The sequence below is a fragment of the Eublepharis macularius genome, chromosome 6 (genome assembly GCF_028583425.1).
Source record: "Eublepharis macularius isolate TG4126 chromosome 6, MPM_Emac_v1.0, whole genome shotgun sequence".
NCBI classification, from domain to species: Eukaryota; Metazoa; Chordata; class Lepidosauria; order Squamata; family Eublepharidae; genus Eublepharis; species Eublepharis macularius.
Window position 1 is genome coordinate 71,926,170 of NC_072795.1, and position 22,519 is coordinate 71,948,688.

The 22,519-nt window shown below is 45.8% G+C and overlaps 1 protein-coding gene across 1 annotated transcript in view; it reads right to left on the reverse strand.

Annotated features, from left to right (window-relative positions):
- SORCS1 (sortilin related VPS10 domain containing receptor 1) overlaps positions 1-22,519 on the reverse strand; it is a 699,625-nt gene that overhangs the window by 86,700 nt on the left and 590,406 nt on the right. The window contains exons 14-18 of the mRNA XM_054983089.1: positions 21,208-21,315; positions 19,314-19,431; positions 18,771-18,901; positions 3,416-3,529; positions 574-745 (exon numbers count right to left, since the gene is read on the reverse strand). Of these exons, the coding sequence (XP_054839064.1) occupies positions 574-745; positions 3,416-3,529; positions 18,771-18,901; positions 19,314-19,431; positions 21,208-21,315 (643 nt within the window). The remainder of the gene's footprint in view (positions 1-573; positions 746-3,415; positions 3,530-18,770; positions 18,902-19,313; positions 19,432-21,207; positions 21,316-22,519) is intronic.

A 22,519-nucleotide genomic window follows, 5' to 3' on the forward strand; every position in this document is an offset into this window, starting at 1 on the left:
CTCAAGACCGATATAGGATTATCACCATCTTTTTCTCCCCATCAAGTCCTCAAGTGGTGACATTCAAGTGAAATAAGAGATTACCTGAAGTAATCTCTACAAGCACCACCTGTTTGACTAGATGGATTTCTTTTGCCCTTTATAACAAATAGCAGCAACAGAGTTCATCATTGCAAGGACTGCCAGATCTGGAAGGCTAACTGCAGGAACATCACTCTACCTGCAATTTTCCTCTGCTGGTCTGTCTGCCACATGCTGGCCTCAATATTTTCTTTGCAACATTAGCCCTGTTAGCTTCATTCTCCAGTGTATATCTCAAGGACTCTGAAATAGCAGTAGTGGAGACAGGCAGGTGTTGCAAGCCACGGAGCACCAAATCACACCTTGCTTATTGCAGGAGGGAGGAGAGAAGCTCAGATAGACAGCCTGAATTTGTCAGAATTTAAAATCTGCGATCAAGCCATTGATCAGTTAAATCATGTTGCTTAATTTGTGATGTTCTCTTCTATCCATTTTTTCCTAAATGGTTCAGACTCAAAAGCCCCAGTTGAAAGTGTATGCAATCGACCATACCTCTTCCAGCTGGACCATGAAGGTAACGTTGTGTCCTTGTTCGGATGTCAATGTGCCATCTGAAGTGACAACTCGAAGCCCATGTGGAGCCTTGCCAGGGCATTGCTGAGGCTTGGCTGTGTACTGTTCACGCACACCATCTGTGCAGTTATTAGATACAACCTTCCTATACCTGTTGAAAAGATGAAACAGAATGGCAAAAGAGAGGACTAGAAGAAGTTCTTTATTTCATGGGGCTCTCTCTTCCAGATCATCACTGCCACATGTCAACTAGTTAAAGCAACCTAATCACTAACTAGCTTAACTGGACTATGTTCTTATATTCAGTTACAGGGACTCTCAGTACCAGCAAAAGTTGGCAGAGACAAAAGTGGCTGCTGGTATCCCAGAACCAGGTAGCAGCAGCCACTGGTCCTGGGATTAACACACGCACACAAAATCATTTATTCATTTTTTTTCATTAATTCATTTATTATTTTCTTTAAAAAAACAATTTAGTTTTACTATATTTGTTATCAAATATATTTGCTTTAGGGCTCAAATAAATGAGATGAAGATGGCTCATTTGTGCTGTCCGTAATAGGTTTATGTAGCATCAATCTGCTTTGGGAAGGAGGAGGATATGGGGAAGGGTTGAGGGCTTTAAACCTTCAATACCAGCGTCTGTATTTGAAACTAAATTCCTTGCTTTGGTATTACCATTTAAAGGACAAAACATTTTTTTAAAAAACATGTCTGTTGCTACTCTGAAATGCTGATAGCAAAGCAAGGAATCTGAGTCTGAACAGCAAAACTGAGTAAAACAGTTACACCCTTCCCTGCATGGCCTTGAGGCAAAGTAATTCTGCACAAGCATGCAATTTGCATTTTAGGGATGGAATAAGACGCGTGATCTTTGTCTTGTCTATTTGAGCCCTTAGTTATTCATTCAATTCATTTTTGTTTTCATTGACTATACCTCTGTTCACCTCTCCTACTCCACTGGGATTTAAATTTTCAGGAACTGTACCACTCACTTAGACTGCCCATCTGCCCACCACCAGCCCCCACCCTTATACTTTTCCACCCACCTACCTGTACTCCCTCCTTCTCCCACTTGTAAGCACCGCAACTGTCCCTGCTCAGTTACCTGTTCCACTTGCACACCCTTACCCTGACTGCACTGGCTGGTACATGGAGCTGGGAATGTTGCTGCCATGCCCACCAGCAGCATTGCCTCTGTGTACCATTTGCCTTTCCTGATTACACTGGGAGCTGTAAGCATGGGTAGTAGAACACTTCAAGCAAACAGATGGGGAAGGGTATGCAGACTGGTAGAAAAGGAGTGGCATGGGTTGGAGTCAGCAGCAGTGGGGCCCATCAGGCACCCTGGGCATTGGCAGCTGTCCTACCTTGTGATATGCTGATGTCAGCCCTGCAAGGGAACCTACTAAATTTTATACAAATAGAATGAAGAAAATCAGTTTTTTAAAATGGCAGTGCAAGTATAGGGAATAGAGATTGGCACAAACCAGAAAAAAAATGAACCATGTGGTTCATGGTTCATCATGTTTCACGAACCATGAATCACAAACTTTCACAAACCTGCCCTGGTTCGCAAACTGGTTCATTTGGTTCATGAAAACATCACTTCCAAACCAGCAAATCGACACTTCTGGGTCAGCAGAAGGTCTGTAGAAAGCCCATCCCCCATTGCCTACGAAACTGATTGATTGGTGCCAAGCTGTTTGCAGTGACAAATTGAAAAATGAACCAAACAAACTGCCCTAAAGTTCACGGCGGTTTGTCAGAAATGGGCTCTGATGAACCACCGGTTCACGAACCATGAACTGACCTGGTTCGTTACGATCTTTGGTTCGTATTTTGGTTCATGCCCATCTCTAATAGGGAGGCATTTAACCAGAGAAACTATGTAGCACAGCAGAGTGGGCACAAATGTAATATATATATAAATAAAATGCCATCAGACAAGCACCATGTTTAGCAAGAATGCAATAGGAAATTAGATCAGATAAAGGTGCAGCTTGCAGAGTCCTTACTCACTCTTTCAACTGTATCACACTATATGCTTTTTTCCTCCTTGCATGTAGCACCTTCAGTTACTATGGTCCTAAAGGAACTGTATCTACTGGTGTGCTGTAGTCTCTCTGGCAGTACACACACATAATGGAGAGAAGACAACAGATGTTTTGCTGAAGTGTTGACTGCCTCTTTCTACAGTGCATTTACATCATGGGTGATGTTCACCTGCTTTGATTAGTATTTTCATGCCACTCTGATCAAAGTGAACACAGAATCAGTTCACATTTTGAGTGCACTGATCATGATACAGTGCTTACTGAAAGAAACATTAGCAACAGCATGTGCTACCATGTTAAAAACCCCTTGCATGTACAAAATTAGCACACTAAAATGAAAAATCTAGCAGCTCCTGAAAGCCTAACAATATTTATTTCAATATGAACTTTCATGAGCCACAGCCTACTTTGTCAGAGAGATATGTAACATGGCCACCTCTTGGCAATCAAAATAAGCATGTCGGGGAAAGGCTTTAAATATGGACTTCAGTATGAACTGCTAGTTTTTCAGAAAGATAATTTCTGGTGTGGAGGAAGGTACTTTTAACTTAGTGATCCTGCACCCAGTAGACTGAACTGTATTCTCTAGACAGAGTTTGAATGGACCGTTGGTCTGTTTAAACTGTTATGAAAGCAATCCTTAGAATTTCTTTAAAATTATAGTACCCAGCCAATAAAGAAGACCAAAGGCCTGTGGAACAGCATGAGAAAAGTGTAGGAACTACTCAGACTGAGCATCTGTAGAACCAGATCTGGTGACTCACCCAGTGCTGTTGAGATAACTCTGACCAAGACTGCAATCTTTGGACAAGGAAGATGGATTGTACCAAAATGCTGGCAAACACTGGCCATTGCTGTGACGCTCAAATCCGTAGTCACTGGTTGGTAAAAGAATAGATAATTTCAGTGAAAAACATATCACACATCACAATATAACCACATAACTTTGGGAGTTAGTGACAGTGGTGAGTACTGTGGAAATATATGACATTTACAACCCCCTCTCAATTCCTTCAAAGCCCTGTAGACTAATATCAACATTTACTAATCAGAATTGTTTGATATCATATAAGCGTACATCACGTATAAGTTGATCTAGGCCTCTTTTCTGTATTTGCATCATGTTGATAGTGATTCCACAACATATGAATGGGAATCAATTTGGACTGTACCAGTTGTTCTCATCAGAACATTCATGTTCTCATGAGAACATGTTAGTTTCTCTGTAGCAGTAGAAAAATGCAAGTCCAACAGCCCCTATAAGACTAACAAAATTTTGGGTAGGGTATAAACTTTCGTGAGTCATAGCTCAGTTCAGAAAGACAAGAGAGTATTCAAATAATTATCGGATACGACACGTTTCCTTTATTGAGTCTCAATTGTGTTCCTTTTTTGACATTTAAGTATGGATTATTCAAATACAGAAAGATAGTGGACATAGGAAGTTGACACATACTCTGATATCTATCTCAGTATCGTCTACCCTGACCAGCAACTGCTGTTTAAGGTCTCAGACAGAGAATTTCTGAACCTTCTTTGATACCTATGATCTTTTCAATGTACCAGATATTGATCTTGGAACTTATGGGCCCACTCAAGAATTGTCCCACCACAGATCCATTATCACTGGAAGCTGAGGGGCAGGCACCTCTATATATTAATAATCTACAATAGCCAATACTTTTATTTCCCTTTCCAGTTTTTATCATTTTTTTCTGAGTATTTCCTGTAACAGGTCAACAGAGGAAAGTTGCTATGATGATCCCTCGTCCTTAGACAGTAGAAATGGCACCAGAGGAAGTTTTAAAATTCAAAAATTATATATATGTATTTGTTCTTTGTTTTCCCCCAAACACTCTGGTACACTTTCTTTTAGTATTCTTTGTAATTTCTGGAGTTACGAATGCTCCACTTTCTAGCACCCCTATCACCCTCTATTCAAAGACTAGTGTTTTCCTTCAGTCTTTAACTGAATCTGAAGGTATCCATAGGCAGTTTCCAACAACACCCAATCAGGGATCTCTTCACTCTCCAGAGCTACCTCCCTCTTTAACTGGTTAGGGGAAATCTCTCTCTCCTTAGTAGTAAAGAGTCCTGTAGCACCTTTAAGACTAAGTTGGTTAGTCTTAAAGGTGCTACTGGACTCTTTACTATTTTGCAACTACAGACTAATATGGCTAACTCCTCTGGATCTCTCTCCTTAGAAGGTCTATTCCCTTTTCCTCAGCCTGTTTGGGAGTCTGCACTCACTTCCCAAACTTTCTTTCCAATTTTCCTCAGTTTTCCTATCAGTGTTAAAACTGCTTTCTCCATTAGGACTCTGTCCCTCAACTTTTCACATTGGGTTCTACTTTCTACTAGGACTGAAAAAAGACACTCCTCTTTTCAGCTTATGCTACCCCATCAGACCCCTTGGAATAGCCTCAAAGCTCTCTGATTCTGTGAGGAATTAACCCTTAATCATCCTGCAACTGTGTGTTTACAGTACTTTCAAGCTTTTTGGTTAATTGGTTTGCATATGCATTGCAAAACAGATAGATAAAGGAGACCAAATACAGAAAAAGCCTTGCCCTATCTGAGAGACTAAAGTGGCATCCTAAGAAAAAAATATACCCTTCTAAGCCCACTGACTTCACTAGATTTAGAAAGGCATAACTCTGCTTAGGAAGGTGGGATAAGGAGGCTTAGAAAAGAAATTTGCTTCATTTAGGATATTCAAATAAGCAAATTACCTTCATAAACATCCTTGGTGAAGTGGCAGCCTGATGGCTGCTGAAATGATTATTCAATCAATTGTAAAAACAAATTCTAAGTAAAACAAGTATTTGTATAAGAATGAGACTTCTCTCCACTGAAATCTGATTGTCACAAGTCCAAAATGCTTGTATTTCCAAGTTCTTTTGTATCAGTATAATTAAAAAAAGATGTAACATTGCCCACTCGATGTGCTCAATAATTAAATACAAAACAAAGCAGCAAAATATACTGCAGAGAGAATGCATGTTCAGCACCAGATTTAATCTAGCATTATTTGTTTGTGTTACCAACCTACATGTCCCCTTCCATCTAGGCAAGAGATTGGAGTGATATAGTTCAGTGCCAGATATGTTATGCAAGTAGTGCTTAATTTTTAAAAGACTGAAGAAAAGGAGCATGCAGAAAATGTGTGTGAGTGTGTGTGAATATGTATATACCCTGTCTTATATAGCATACTCTCTGCCAAAACCATCATCCCGTGACACAAGAGAGAAAAAAAGTATGGCCTCAGTCCACAACAGAAGTTTTCCCATTTGCTTCAGTGCAGAGAAGTTTTGACTTTTTGTAGTGGAAATAACAATTCGGATAGAAATTTTAGGGTGTTTAAATTAGCATACATTATGTCACAAGAATGTTCAAACCACTTCAATAAGCCTTACAACAATCCAGAAGGTTAGGCCAGTTTTATTATCCTCTTATGTCAAATATGGGGCTGCGATAGGGACAATAAATAGTGGCATGTCTCAAACATCTACTGAATGTTTAAACTGGTGTTCACATCATAATTTTGTATGCTCAATCTACATAAGCAGATACAACATTTTTAAATATGTACACACCGCAGTCATGGGATGAATACAAACAATGAACTTATTAAATGGGATACATAGGGCAGCGTTACCGCTTAGTAAAGAAATTGACTTTTTCAACATATAAGAATGTGGAGCAGCAGAAAAAAAAAACATCACATACAGATGACCAGGCAAACGTGATAAATGGTCTCTGTAATCACTTATATTGACAATGCATGGGAAGGTTTATCTAATTGTAAAAGCAACAGGGCTTCTGACCCCCATCCTCATCCCACAAAACATCTCAGTGTCTGTCTTGTGATGTTACATTTCCCTCAGATAGACTCCAGTAACAGCCTGGCTGAAAGAAAACTTTCTAAGGGGAGGGATCTCCAGAAGGTTCTACATTCATCACCTGAATATCCCTTTTGTTCTTTAAATCAACCCACAATCTTATGTCATTTGCGCATTAGCTACTATGTTAAATTAAATGTCCACGGCACACCCAAAACCATGCATATCGACTTTTCACTGATAGGGGATTTTTTTATTGCTCATTTCATATCACTCTCACACATACAAATATGTATATAAATCACACAAGCAGCTCCTTAATGCAGCTCACTAGAGAGGCATTAACATCCTTCTTTCACCGTGCAGGTCTGTAATCTAATGAACTTCTTGTCTCCTCTCTGATGCACACAGAGCTGTGATGAGAACGACAAATCACTGCCTACCTGTAGGTACAACAGGTTGTCTTGCAATCACCAAGCATTAGCATCAACTGGAGCAGTGAAGGGTAAACCTGCCTACTGATGTCTGAGCATGGGAATTGAGTGCACAGAAGTGAAGCACATTGCAGCCAGGTGATGGTGCCTGAAATAGGAATTAACAACCTACATTCTGTGACAGGCTGAGGTGCAAACTAGATGTTTCTTTGAATGCTACCTCTCTCACCTCTGCAAGCAGGGACACAGACAGCAGGGCTTAAGAATAGGATCTTACCTGGTAGGCTGGGCAGTACAAGAGGATGTGGTTCCTCAAGTACTCCTAGCCCAAGCTGCTTAGGCCTGCACTTTGAATTGTGCCCAAAAATTGTGCCAACACAGGGGTGATACAATAGCCAGAGCATGATTTTTGAGGAATAGCCATAGCTGGCATATCAGCCAACGCTGATGAAAGGCTCTGCACACTACAAACAAGACCTGAGCATCCAACCATATGCCAGGATCCAGCAACATTCCCATGTTATAAAATCACCCCTTAACAGAAACTGTAACTTTCTTCAGAAGAAGCTGGCTCATCATTGTCTGAACCACACTTCAGTTTATTAGCCCTTATCCATCCCATTATCTTCCCTAGGTCTCTGTTCAAGACTTCCATAGCCCCACCTGACATAGCTGTTAAGATAAAATAGTGATGGGTGTCATCTACATAATTTGTGATACCTCGCTCTAAATTCCTGGAGGATTTCTCTGAATGGGGCACATTATGGATGTGCTTTCAACCACTTTTGTCCCTGTTTTTCGTAGTTAGCCTTGTATGAGTGCCATGTGTGATTTCCTGTACATTTGCCTTTTATTTCTCTTTAATAAAAAAACCTTTCCTGTTGAACGTCTGCCTGATATATTGGTGAGTTCTCTAAGGGAATAATCCCCACAGACATAGGTGGAAAATCCAAGTTACCCCCTCTTTCTTGCCTCAATGCTAATTCCCCTAACCAGTTAAGGAGACCTGCTATTTGGGTAACATGGTGTACATTCTTCCTCCACTGCACTGAAAACTTGGGTTTCCATGTTACAGAGTTTGTGTAATGTTTCTCTTTCAAAAAAGGCAGGGGGCAGAAACTGCATATACAAAACTCTTACATATGACATTTATGTGGAGGCCCTGCCTCATATAGTTTTTTATCTGCATGGTGAAAGGAACTGCTCTGCCATTCCACAAATAACCAAGGTAATACGGCACCTTCCCATTTGGCAGAAAGACTGCTCGAATGGGGGCCGGGTTTGCCGCTCCGGAAGGAGCAAAGGCAGCCCGCGCTTTTGCCCATCCGGGCATTCGGCCTAGGGGCGGAGCAAACGGCTAGTTAGCCGGTTCCGCCCCATAGGACGCCCTCAGTCGCCGCGTGTCTGCTCGTGGGAGAGGTGCTTCTTCGCAGCTCTCCGAGAGCAGAGCCGGCGGCTGCGAGGCCTGCGCGCAGGCCTTGAGAGCCTCTTCGGGTGGACGGGCGGCGGCCTCGGCGGGCCTCGACGGGCCTCGACGGCAGGGCAGGTGGCTGAGTGGAGGGCCTGCTGCCGTCCGTCGGCCGAACGTACCCGGGGCTGCAGCGTGCAGACGGGCCCGCGTCGTCCGCGGCCCGTCGGAAGCGTGCCGGCCGCATCGGCGTTTCACGCCACAGCGAGGGAGCAATCAGCCCGTGGCTGCTGAAGAGGGGCAGGAGCCCCGGCATCTGCCTTTTCGGCGCGGCCCGTTGCGGCCTGTCTGCCTCTTCGCCGCCGCGGCTTGCGCCGCCGCGGCGTTAATTAGTCTAGGGGTTGTGAGTCCCCTTCTGGCAGCGATTGGTGGTGGGCCAACAGGGCCATTGGGACAGGGGATCTTTGCTGGAGGGGGGCTATATTGGGTGGCGGGTGAGTCCTCCCCCCCCTGCCCCCGGTGGGTGGCTATCTGAGAGGGTATCTCCCTCATACTTCAACTCTTCCCCCCCCCCTCTGGAAAGCGGCGGGGTAGAGACTGGTGTGTCGCCCCCCCCTCCCAGTAAAGTGGTACCATCTCACCCCCCCCCCTCGTTGTCAGGGTGGGTGTTGCAGGGTGGGGGCTAGGTGCTGGCCTGGAATTTTTCTGTCCCTGTTGCTGTGGTGATTGGCAAACAGCCTTTTGAACAGGGTATTTGAGTGCCCCCCCCTTTTTCCTGTGAGTTTATACGGGTCCAGCAGTGCAATATGCCTGGGAAAGGTAAAGGGCTGTCTAAGGGAAAACAGCCGGCGAAGCGTCCCCTATCAAAAAGGCCTGCCCCAGTTTCATCCTCTTCAGAGGATGAGGGTGATTTGCAGGGCAGGCAAGACATCTTGGCCCGCTTGACTGCCTTGGAACAAGCCAGGGGAGCAGGTGGCCCAGCACTGGGCAGGGCTAAGAGGGCTCGCTCAACCCTTTTGGCCTCTTCAGCCACCTTCCAGCGGGATGTTCTTAACAGGCTTTCTGCTCTGGAAAGTGCAGGTACACCAGCAGCTGGGGAGCGAGCCTGCGAGGTGTCAGCGACAGTAACCGCAGCAGGTGAACAAAGCGGCACAGCGGAGCAAAGCGGGCAGGAGGAATCTGGGCAAGTGGCAGTGGCAATTCAACCTCCCGAAGGTGATGGTAAGTCGGCTGCACCTGTTACACCAGGGTCTTGGCCCTGGGGGCAATGGGGTCACGTACCTGCCCTACCCTCTGCACCCCAGGGGCACATGGTTTCCACGATGGGAGTCACCCCTCAGTGCTATGGGGCTAGTCCTGCATGGCTGCAAGCGCCATGGAATGCGCTTCAGGGATCTAGTAGCGACGTAGCTGGCCCGTCTTCAGGACAGACCCCGCCAGTCTCTGGTTACCAAGCACCGGTGAGCCACTCTAATCAGTGGGGATGTTATCCATGGGGCTTTCCTGCAGGGGGGATGCACGGTTACAGCACCATTCCATTTGGGGCTATGCCTTTTGGGGATACAGCGATGCCCCTGGGTGATCATTTAACGCCCGCCACCAGGGATAAGATTCTGCGTGGTGAATATGTTGATGTTTTCAATCTCTTGTTCCGAGAGTTAGAAAAGAAAGATAAAGAGGAATTAGATGATCGTGATAAGGAAAGGTTGAAGCGCAGGAAGATAGAGCGAAACTGGCACAACTGGCTGCCAGGCATGTTAATCTATGCTGGCGTGGTGGCTAGGTCCCAGCCTTGGAAGGCTGCCCAGTTATTTCAATACATCGATATAATTTACAGAGGACATACGGACTTCATTGGTGCAGCTTGGCTGCAATACGATGAGGAATTCCGTATGCGTGCCGCTCTCAACCCGACCTGGCAGTGGGACAGGATACACCAGCAGCTTTGGCTGCAGGTTATGTCCCCGGCCAAGCCAAATGCGGGTGACCGCTCGGATAGCGGCCACCTGGTGCAGAGGAGTCAGAACGCACAGGGCACCCGCGCACCCGCGGGGCAGCCGGTTCAACCCCGGCTACTGTGCTGGGACTTTAGTTCTCAAGGGGTGTGCTCCAGAAAGGTGTGTAATTTTAAACACCAGTGCCCGATCTGTGGTGGCCCCCACCCTTTCACTTCCTGCACCAGGCAATCCAAGAGGGCGGGAAGACGTGGAGGCGGGAGTGGGGGCGGGGGGCCCCCTGCTAATGCTGGAAAAGGGCCCCAGCCCCATAAACCTGAAGGTCCTTAAACGCCTCCTTGGGGAGTACCCTAAGCGCGCTGAAGCGCGTTTTTTGTTGGAAGGTTTTTGTTACGGCTTTAGGATTCCTTTTCAGGGTCCTAGGGCCCCCTTCATGTCCTCTAATTTACGTTCGGTTGTGGGCATGGAGGAGGTTGTTAGGTGTAAAATAGCTAAAGAATGTTTGGAAGGGCGTGTGCTGGGCCCCTTTTCGGCCCCCCCGGTCCCGTGCTTGAGAGTGTCGCCCCTAGGTGTGGTCCCAAAGAAAGCCGCGGGGGAATTTCGGCTCATTCATCATTTGTCCTACCCTAAAGGAGGGTCAGTGAATGATGCCATCCCGGAGCACATGTGTTCTGTTCGATACACTTCTTTCGATCAGGCTGTCCAGATTGTAAGGCAATGCGGGGTGGGGGCCGAAATGGCGAAATGCGACATAAAGTCCGCATTTCGTCTCCTGCCAGTTCACCCAGACGACTTCGAGTTGCTTGGCTTCTCGTTCGATGGCCAGTTTTATATGGATAGGGCATTGCCGATGGGTTGCTCGATTTCGTGTGCTGCCTTTGAGCGTTTTAGCTCGTTCCTGGAATGGGCCCTCAGGTCACGGCTGCGATGCCGTGCTACGGCCCATTATTTAGATGATTTCCTTTTCGTTGGGCCCCTCGGGGTGGGGCAATGTCACCGCCTTTTGACGGGCTTTATTGCCTTGGCGGAGGAGTTGGGCGTGCCTCTCGCCCATGAGAAGACGGAAGGTCCAGCCACTACCCTCACCTTTTTAGGGATTGAGCTGGACACAGTCAGGCAGGCCTCCCGTTTGCCTGCCCAGAAGCTCTTTGATCTTCGGACTCGGCTGGCTCTTTTTAAAGGAAAAAAGAAAGCCACGTTGCGCGAGCTCCAACAGCTGGTGGGGCATTTAAATTTTGCCTGCCGGGTCGTGGCTCCCGGTAGGGCCTTCCTCCGGCGCTTGTGTGATGCCATGGGGGGGCTTCGTCTCCCCCATCATCGCCTTTCCATAAATAAGGGGATGAGGGAAGACCTGGAAGTATGGGAGGCATTCCTCCGGGACTTTAACGGGGTCTCATTTTGGAGGGAGCCGCTCACGTTAGCGGCTGATATGCAGGTCGCGTCCGACGCTTCTGGGTCCCTTGGGTTTGGTGTCTATTTTCAAGGACACTGGTGTGCCGAACGGTGGCCAGTACAATGGGTCAGGAGGGGGTGGTGTAAAGACCTAACCTTCCTGGAGCTGTTTCCTATCCTCGTAGTGGTGCATCTCTGGGGGGACGCATTTGCAAACCACTCTGTCCACTTTTGGTGCGACAATCAGGCGGTGGTTCATGTCCTCCGGTCTCTTACATCTAGGTCAGCGAGGGTCATGAGGCTGGTTCGTGCCTTTACCCTCCGGTGCTTAAAACTGAATATTTTGTTTTTGGCCAGGCATGTCCCTGGGTTGGACAATAGCGTGGCAGATGCTCTGTCTCGCTTTCAGGTTCCCCGGTTTCGGCAGCTTGCCCCCGAGGCGGACGCCGCGCCGACCACGATGCCGTGGGAACTGTGGAACCTTGGAGGCTAGAGGCTGAAAGGGCTATTCAACTAGCACTGGCCCCCAGCTCGCGGCGGTCATATGATCGAGCAGTGCGTCAATTTGCGGGTTTTAGGCGGGATGCGGGCTTGCAGCAGGTATGGCCCATACCAGTGCAGCACCTCATGCATTTCTGCGTGGCCCAGAGGGGTACCGGGTTGTCTGTTAAGTCCATCAGGGGTCAGCTAGCAGCTTTGGCCTTCGCTAGTAAGGCCAGGGGTCTTGCAGATAGGACAGGCGATTTCCGTTTGCGGAAAATGCTTGAAGGGTGGACCCGTGAAACAGGGACTCGTAGGGATGACAGGCAGCCAATTTCCCCTACTATTCTCAGGGGCTTAGGTGAGCTTTGGGATAAGTTGTGTCGCTCTCGGTTCGAGGCGGCTTTGTTTCATGCGGCTGCCCTTACCGCATTTTTTGGGGCGCTTAGGGTCAGCGAGCTGGTGGTTATGTCACGGGCTGATCACTCGGGCCGTGCCTTGAGGGCGCGGGATCTCAAATTTGTAGGTGATGAGGTTACCCTCAGGGTACGGAGGTCCAAGACTGACCAGTCGGGGAAAGGCTTCATGTTACGTTTGGGCATCTGTGCAGAGCCTGGTTTATGCCCAGTTAGCGCTTTAAGGTGCTACGTGGATCTACGGGGAGAGGGTGACGGGCCACTTTTCCGGCACGTTGATGGCTCCCCGTTGACCAAATATCAGTTTTGGTCGGTCACTGGGAAGGCTTTATCGGAACTGGGTCTCGGCGGCTTGAAATTTGGGACTCATTCTTTTAGGATCGGGGCGGCCTCGACGGCCGCGGCTATGGGGTACCCAGGCCCAGTTATACAGCGACTGGGACGCTGGCGGTCGGCGGCCTTCCGGTCGTATGTTCGCCCTTTGGGCGGAGAGGTGAACACTTCTTGATTTTGGTCTCTTTGCAGGTGCAGCGGCTTGCTACACACGGAAGAGGGTTTTGATTTGTGGCCATAGTATGGTCTTCTGGGCTGCTCATCAAGCAAAGAAGACCCAGTTCGGCTCGCAGTTGGGCCTCAGTTTGTGGGCTACGGTGGAATGGCAGGGTCGCAGAGGTTTGAGGTGGCCTGGTCTCTTGCCGCTCCTATTTGAGGGAAGGTACGGCCCTCAGCCTGACATCCTGGTCATCCACCTCGGTGGCAATGATCTTGGCCTGGTGAAGGGTAAGGCCCTATCTTTGCAAGCGGAGGCCGACCTTTGGGTGATTAAAGAGCGTTGGCCTGGCACACTCATTATATGGTCGGCAATGCTTCCCCGCCGTGTTTGGAGGGAAGCTTTGGACCCTGTGGGGATTGAACGGGCACGTCATAGGGCCAATAGGGCCTTGGAGAAGGCCTTGGGCCGGGGTCTGGGGATTTATCTGCCACACCCCTCTATTAAGGCTGAGGTGGCTGACCTCTATCGTAGTGATGGGGTCCACCTGTCGGTGAGTGGCAACAAAATTTTCCTGGAGGATTTGCGGCAAGGGCTCAGGTTGGCCATAAGCCACCTGTGGGGTGCTAGGGCCTAAGCAGAGGCTTGACTCTTAGCAGTGGCAGGTAGGATAGCTTGAGCGGGCCGGTGACCCCTTGGCACATTCCCATTAGTTGGGAAATGGGGGTCTGTCAGGAGCGGCTGGTGAGGCTGTACGGCTGCCAGCTGCGAGGGCAGACTGCCTGGTGGGGAACCCTGACAAGGCCGCTCCTAGGCTCCACGGCTAGTGGGGGCTGGTGCTTTAAAGGGGAACCACTCGCCTGGCCGCCGGGTCCCAGCCATCCTTCGGATGGAACACCCCCGGGGCAGCTGGGGTCACCCAGACAGGTCAAGGCGGTGGTCCAGCAGGACCCCAGGGCTTGACCTGTACCGCAGTTAGATCCCTTGCCGCAATGACAGGTTATGTTATGTTGGTGTTAATTAATAAAGTGGCCCTGTTTATATCCCAATATGGTCTCTGTCTTTTATTCCGACTGGAGTGGCAATACGGCACCTTCCCATTTGGCAGAAAGACTGCTCGAATGGGGGCCGGGTTTGCCGCTCCGGAAGGAGCAAAGGCAGCCCGCGCTTTTGCCCATCCGGGCATTCGGCCTAGGGGCGGAGCAAACGGCTAGTTAGCCGGTTCCGCCCCATAGGACGCCCTCAGTCGCCGCGTGTCTGCTCGTCCCACCCACCTCTCCCTGTTACAGTGCGGGATTAGCCGGTCGCCGGTTTACGGGGCCAGGTAGGAATTTTTTCTTCTTCCCCAATTGGCTGACTGGGAAGTTGTTTTTCGCCTACCTCGCACTGCAAAAATTTTTGAATTGGTGGTATGGTGGATTGTATATAGTTTGGCCACTGGCAGGTAGGATAGCTTGAGCGGGCCGGTGACCCCTTGGCACATTCCCATTAGTTGGGAAATGGGGGTCTGTCAGGAGCGGCTGGTGAGGCTGTACGGCTGCCAGCTGCGAGGGCAGACTGCCTGGTGGGGAACCCTGACAAGGCCGCCCCTAGGCTCCACGGCTAGTGGGGGCTGGTGCTTTAAAGGGGAACCACTCGCCTGGCCGCCGGGTCCCAGCCATCCTTCGGATGGAACACCCCCGGGGCAGCTGGGGTCACCCAGACAGGTCAAGGCGGTGGTCCAGCAGGACCCCAGGGCTTGACCTGTACCGCAGTTAGATCCCTTGCCGCAATGACAGGTTATGTTATGTTGGTGTTAATTAATAAAGTGGCCCTGTTTATATCCCAATATGGTCTCTGTCTTTTATTCCGACTGGAGTGGCAATTTATAAACTTGGGCTATGAGTCTGGAGAATGAAACCTATTCAGCAGCTCAAGGGAGGAATTGGGACAGTAAAGGTCTTTTCAGCCCTCACATAAACACATCTTCAGAAATTGTACTTCAACAAAACAAGATAGGATGTTAATCAAACATTATGAAATCATACTTGTTGCTAATCGAGCATCCAAACTGAATAATCAAGATTTTTAAAAATAAAATTCTTTGTATGGAATAAAAGCCTTGATCTGCTGGTAGGGTGATGATATCATAAATGCTGCAGCAAAGCACAAAGAATACAAGTAAATAAATGCTTTAATAACACATGTCACTGTGTAATCCATTTACTACTTGAATAAATACAATCTAGTTTCTAGGCAGTTGCTAGGAAATATTGTCCTTAGGGCTAGAAAGACCAGCTCCATTGGAAGAATCATTCCTGGAACACCATTGCCCCCTGGTAGTAAGATATGGGCAATGCACACAAATCTAATCTCACTGCAGCACTTACTTCTTCAGAGATCACCAATTTTCAGTGCCTAAATATGAACAGTAATTTTGATGACATACCTGAAAATAATTGAAACCTTTGGTTCATGTCAACTCTCAAAAATTGCCATCCTTTAATAAATACAACTTTGGTGTGTCTTTTGAATTTTACAGTATTTTAAACATGTTCAATTTGTCAGACCTGCTCATGACTTTAAAAAAATCATCTCAGAATATATTGAAATTTCTGATACTGGTGCTGCTGTTTACACTTTTTAAATAACATTAAAAAAACATATGGAAATTGGTTTAACTTTGATTATATTGGATTCATCCAACTGAGATTAGGTTTCATAAGGTTATAACAACAACAACAACAACAACAACAATAACAACATTCAATTTATATACCGCCCTTCAGGATGACTTGGTTATTTAACACCCACTCAGAGTGGTTTACAAACTATGCCATTATTATCCCCACAACGAAACACCCTGTGAGGTGGGTGGGGCTGAGAGAGCTAGAAGCTGTGACTGACCCAAGGTCACCCAGCTGGCTTCAAGTGGAGGAGTGAGGAATCAAACCCAGTTCTCCAGATTAGAGTCCCACACTCTTAACCACTACACCAAACTGGCTCTCACAGGTTACCCGCTGAATCATGTGCAGAGTAGCAACCAAGAGCAGGGAAATGTTGGGTTCCTTGCAGAGCTCAAAGCAAGAAGAAAAAGAAAAGCTTGTAAATTCTTGGCATTCTATTGGTTTCTTTCAAGGATTTGATGGAAGCTAGAAAACCTGATACCAGATGCACAGGAGAATCAAATTGACTAGCATGGATGCTAGTTTATGTTAGGGTGCTTGTCTAATGTGGCGAGAAAGTGTCAGACAGGGGTACCAAGCCAGCCTGCCTGCCATACATGGAGCCATACATAGGGGGGAATGGGGAATAGAATAGCTGATTTGCCATTTCTCTGCTGTTTCTTTGCTGCTGTCTCGTTACTGCTTTGCTGAGCTGTCTTATCAGTACAGGTGGGAGTGTATGGAACTACCAGATGCCTGAGAACCAGCCAGCCGACCTTGAGGTCCCACCTCTGCATCTCTCCCTGGCTCTTCCTGCTTAGGAGCTGCGTGCCAACTCTAACTGACTTTAATTTGAAATAGGGAGAGGAGAATGAGGGTATTTCTATTCTGGGAGGGCTTTGCTCTGGCATTCCAAGCAATTGCTTTGTACAGGGCACTACTGGTGGAAATCTCATAATAAAGACCTTTAACTCATGCAGCTATGTCTGATGGAGAGTCTGAGAGAGTCCTCTAGCCAGACCTGACATTTTGCCTGTAAGCACCATCTTTCCCTTGGAACCAGGGGAGCCGGTGAGATCACCCTACCTGCGCCATGGCAGACAAAGCAGGCAACGGAACTCCTGTGAAACCCGAGGGCATACCTAAAGACCTCGTGGGAATGCTGAAGCCTGGGACAGGCGAGGTGCACGGGGCCAGGGCGATTCCCAAGCCAGGACCAAGTTTCCTACACTGGCTGGGTGCAACATCCCAAGGATGGATACCATGTCCTTTGTATGGTCGGATGAAGGACTGGAAGGAGAGGTGAAAGGCGCACCTGTTCCAGCCAGGTCTCAGGGAAGGAACAGGGGCCCTGGAGAATCCAGTCGAGGACCCCGAGGACGAGGCACAGCTGTTCGGGTCAGGCCCCAGAGGATTGGGGGCCCTCCTATAGAAACCAACCGGAGACACAGAGGATGGGGACTCTGCCATGGCCAAAGACCAGTGTGAGAGTGACAAGAAACCCCGAGACCTGAGTGGCAGTACCAATATGCAGGAGTTGCTAGACAAGGTGGAGGACGTCAAGCAGACAATGCTCGACATCATGGAGGGACTGCGAGAACTGTACCAAGCCACACAGGCCCAAGGAGGCGGGGGAGGGATACCACCCAGTCCTCCTGACCAGGGAGGACTCCCAGGTGGACTACCTCAGAAACCTCCAGCTGTACCTACCCTCCCTGCTGCCCCAAGGGTGTTTCCCCAGCCATGCAATAGAGGAGCAAGGGATCTGAACATGCCACCCCTGGCCTGGTGTAAACTGAAAGCTCATTTCAACAGAGACTCTCAAGAACTGGGCTACTTCCTGGTGCAGGTGGGGGAGTTTTTAAGCGAGTGGGGCCACGCTTTTCCCAGATGAACTCAGCCAGCTGAGGACGCAGCTCTGCATCTCTCCCTGGCTTTTCCTGCTTAGGAGCTGCGCGCCAACTCTAACTGACTTTCATTTGAAATAGGGGGAGGAGAATGAGGGGTATTTCTATTCTGGGAGGGCTTCACTCTGGCATTCCAGGCAATTGTTTTGTACAGTGCACTACTGGTGGAAATCTCATAATAAAGACCTTTAACTCATGCAGCTATGTCTGATGAAGTGGAGAGTCTGAGAGAGTCCTCTAGCCAGGCCTGATAGAAAGCATAGGGAATCAAAGAAGCAGATCAGATTATAAAAATCCAGCTCACACCAGACATCAATTTGTGCCCCAAAACATGCTGCTGCTCTTCATTCCTCCTCGATGATCCATTCCATCACCTGTTTATCTCAGCAGATGTAATTTATTCAAGCATGTCTACACAAAGGCTTCATGGGTATAGAGAACATATAAGTTACTGTATGTAAGACGTGTGAAGGGCTGGCCAATAACAATAATTCTGAAATGCCCATCCCTAGCATCTACTATTGCTATAAGTATTCCTGTTAGTGCTTTTTTCTATTTGTATAACAATTCCTATTAGTATAACTGTCAGTATTTTTAAATACTAGCTATCCAACTATTTCTTCTGAACTCTTTCAAGATAGAACTCCTCTATCAAGATTAATCACCATTTTGTCTCCAGAATTTCATTCTAAGTTCTTATCAAAATATTTCTCAATTCTTTATTAAGATATTTTCTGTTTCCCGGTCTTTCCTGCCCACCACATTTCATGAAATCCAAGAAATACTAAGGGCAGAGATGAGCTTCTGAACTGTAGCAGACACAAAGGAAGCCTCTCGCAGGTCAAAGCTTGGCTGGCGACCTGACCATTTGGCAGATACCCTGCTGAGGGCAAGGGGAGCTGGGCAAGGTTCACTCAAGCTGGTGTCAAGCACCGGTAGCTTCCACTAGTTCCAGCCCCCTCATCTGAGCTGATTAAAGGCAGGAGTTAAAGTTCTGCTTATTTTACAGGGATGAAGTTATCAGAGAAAGAACTTCCTGAAATGAACTGACGGTGTTAGTACTTTCAGGGCCGTTAGGAACACAACAAGGATATTCGTGATACCCTTGCTATGGCTTTCCTTTTGATTTTTTTTTCAAAGCTCTACTTACCAGTCAAAGTCTGCCTCTGTGCAAACACATGGTTCAGAAGTCATAGCTCCAGCATATTTTCCCTGCATGCATTTCTTTTCTGATTTACGCTTCTTGTAGATCCTTTTTGCTCCCATGATACATGCTTCTCCCTAAGTTGGGAGAAGAAAAAAAAATTCTTTTGGCATGCCACCATGATCAGCTTTATCCCTAAAGTATAACTATATACACGTTGGCCTCTGTTTGAGTGATGACAAAGAATTCCAGTTATTTCAGAAAATATTGACTAGTCTTTTCTTTACTCCATAAAGAACGTGGCTAATAAATGCAAATAAATGAGAGCGATTTGTAATGGAAAGTATCAGAAAAACCCTAAATTCATATTTTCTGTTACTGATTAGTTGTTCCTTTAAGATTCACCTCAAGGCCTCATTAAGTACAATTTAATTTGCATAGATCAGAACCCTATGGTAAGCCAATTCATTTAATTCTGCATCAATATATTAGAATGAACAGAACTTTAGCTTCAATCAGAAAATTAACAGCTCATCTCACACTTTTTACCTGACTATGAAGCTGCCAGGGTCGGTAGTCATCCTCAGCACATCGTCTGTCAAAAATTGATTTGTAATCTACTTTCACCAGCTGCCACTCAGAACGATGGCTGAAGTGTCCAAAAACTCTACACAATACAAAAAGAATGATTTTGGAGACTCTGTAAGTTTAACTTCAGGTATCCTTATGAGGCTTCTTCAAAAAAAAGATCATTTAGGAACTCATAATTAGGGTGCTCTGAAGTAACGCACATACACACTTAATGACAGATGGATGTCAGATTGTACTTTGCAGTCAGTAACAGATTATGGTAATTAATTGGATGGTATGGCATACTTACAGGTATTTTCTGCCCTCTAAAACAGGAAATATCTTGTAATTCATGCTGCAAATATCTCTACAACTGGGACTATTTTATGAAGCTTGAGAAATTAAGATAACTTACCATTTAGTAAACAAAAATTACCTCATTATCTCTTTGATTAATTTTGTTATTAGAATAAGTTGGAACTAAAACAAATAAAAAATATCTAAATTGGAAACTACAGAATGCAAAAAAAAACCCCTCATTATCTCATTGTCAGAAGAGAAGGCTATATTTTATTTTACTTTATTAGGTTTGGCCCTGAGGCTCAGGTTTGAGACTCCTACTCAGAGCCTCAAAGCGGTCGCTCGAAATCTTAGGGCTGTCAGCTAGCCCACACACTTGATGGCTTCTTTTAAAACTTCTATTCACTCTTGCTTGTGGTAACTATTGCACATGAACATGGATAATGGAATGCAATGCAATAAATCTAGTACTAACCAATCAACTGTATTTTATATTTCCATAATATTTTGCATGTGTGGTCAGTACTAGTAGTCCATATCTTTAAAGCTTGATAACTATGTCTACACAAATTCACTGATACTATATAATAACAGTCCTAGTAGTGTGTAGAAGCACTACCATTGAGTTAATTTTTTAAAAAAATTCCTTTCTTCTAAGAAGCCTTGGTCCTTTACCCCAGCAGATACTCATGACAACCCTGTGAGGAACGATAGGATACCAAAGATAGTAGTTGGTCCAAGATCCCCCAGTGATCTTAGAGCGGGACCGCAAGTGACGCCTGACACAGGTTGGACACTAGTCAGCTTCCCTCAAGTTTTGATGGGAAATGTAGGCATCCTGGTCTTGCAGCTTGACTCTCTGACTGCTGTCCAATGGACTTTTCAACTGTCACTTGTCCAACATTCCGCCAAGCTGCCTACATTTCCCATCAAAACTTGAGGGAAGCTGGCAAGTGTCCAACCTGTGTCAGGCGTCACTTGTGGTCCCGCTCTTAGTGGCCAAGTAGGGATCTGAACCTGAATCTCCCCAGTCTCACCTCTATACCATGTTGACACTATTCAGTATCAAGTCCCATCCCATGACCTCACTGGGCTCTGCTCCATGAGTCTCAGGACTTCGGATGTTGGAATGCAAGACCTTGAATGCCTCTCTCATGGCTTAAGAAACTAAACTACCAGTTAATTAGTGTTATCATTAACCATGTAAACAACCATGCTTCCAGTTCTACTTCCTTGCTTCCAAATAATGTCCATTAGGTCCCAGTGGCATACTTAGTAGTTCCCAAACAATGTAGAGCACAGTTTGTCTGAATGAAGCGGGATGAATTAACTTGAACACTGATAATTAATAGCAAATACTAAACAATCATATTGGCATGTATGCTTTAAAAATAAGATTATTTCCTGAAGCGATATTAGTTTAAATTTAGCCAGGGGATATATCAACAATGAAGATTAATTCTTCTATATTCAAATGAAAGCCAATCTAATTTCATACACTTCAGGAACTAGGGAAAGTTTCCATACCAATTATCTGATTCTCGCCATTATCTTCTTTATATCCCACACTTACGTCATTATTAGGGTCTCCTCTCCAGGTTCCCCCAATACACCATCAACAAAAAGTGGGATGGAAGTGAAACTGTACTTGCTCCAAGATCTTCCTTCATCAAAACTTAACCTAGTGAAGATAAAAATGCTGGACAAAATCTTATCTAGAAACATTATCTTAAAAGAAATACGTGAAACAAAGAGGGACAAATGGGTGCTTGCACTGCAAGTGATAAATGGGTCCAGATTTAAGAACTGATTGAACTGTATTTAAAAACACAGTCCAACTTGACTCCTCCCAAAAAGATTTCAAGAAATTGCAAAGTTCTGAAAAACAGAATAATTTAACATTCAAGTCTTTTAAATATCTAAACATGGATAGTGGACAGAGGAAAACACTACTGTTTGCTTATAAATTATATAGTAATGTGAAATTAGTCCAAGAAATAGTAAATATTCACAGAAAAAAGAGCTTATTGAAAACAGTTAATTATAAAGCAGAGGGTGAGTCTATTAAAAAAAATGACATCAGAAGTGAAATTGAATTGTAGATGAAATTCATTGTTGAGAAGTACAAAATGCTGAACACTGGAAAAATAACTACAGTTATTCATATAACCTGCAGTATTCTGAAATAGTATTTCCTTCCCTTTTGAGAGAAGGTATTTTGAATTGTTGTGGACAATATCCTGAAAATATAAGGCAACACACTGGAGCCACCAAAAAGGTGACTGTAATATCCGGAATTATTGGGCAAGGAATGGAAAATGACGGAAGAAATTGCAGTATGACGGGAGTAGCCCTACCTTTTAAAAAGAGCACAATAACACTTATACAAAAGACAACTTCAGGTGTTAGGAATGCTTTCCATATGACAAGGATGTTTTATGGAAGTACTGCATGATATGTTCAAAATAAGAAAAATAGATCAACCTATATTTGATTTTCAGAATTCATAGCCACAGGTTCTGAAGGGGGAAGGAATGAGTTTATAAAAGGATTAAGCTCAGTAACAGAAGATAGGGACGTCAATGGCTATTAACTAAGATACAAAGCCTGGTGGAGCCCTGTGATCTCCTGTCTGAGGCATGTCAAACCTCCATTTTCCAGAGAGGTAGTGAAAATTGTACGTTTAACTTACGTATTTTAAACCTAAACTGACATGTTCAGTTCACTGGAAAATGGGTGAGATATAAGCACATTAAAAAAACAAGAGAACAATATAAACCCTAGCTGCAAATGTTTGAATGTTAAATATGTAGCTTGTGCTGTGTAGATATGACTATTTTTGTGATTAGAACAAATTTGGAAATTGATTGTCAAAATGAAAGCAT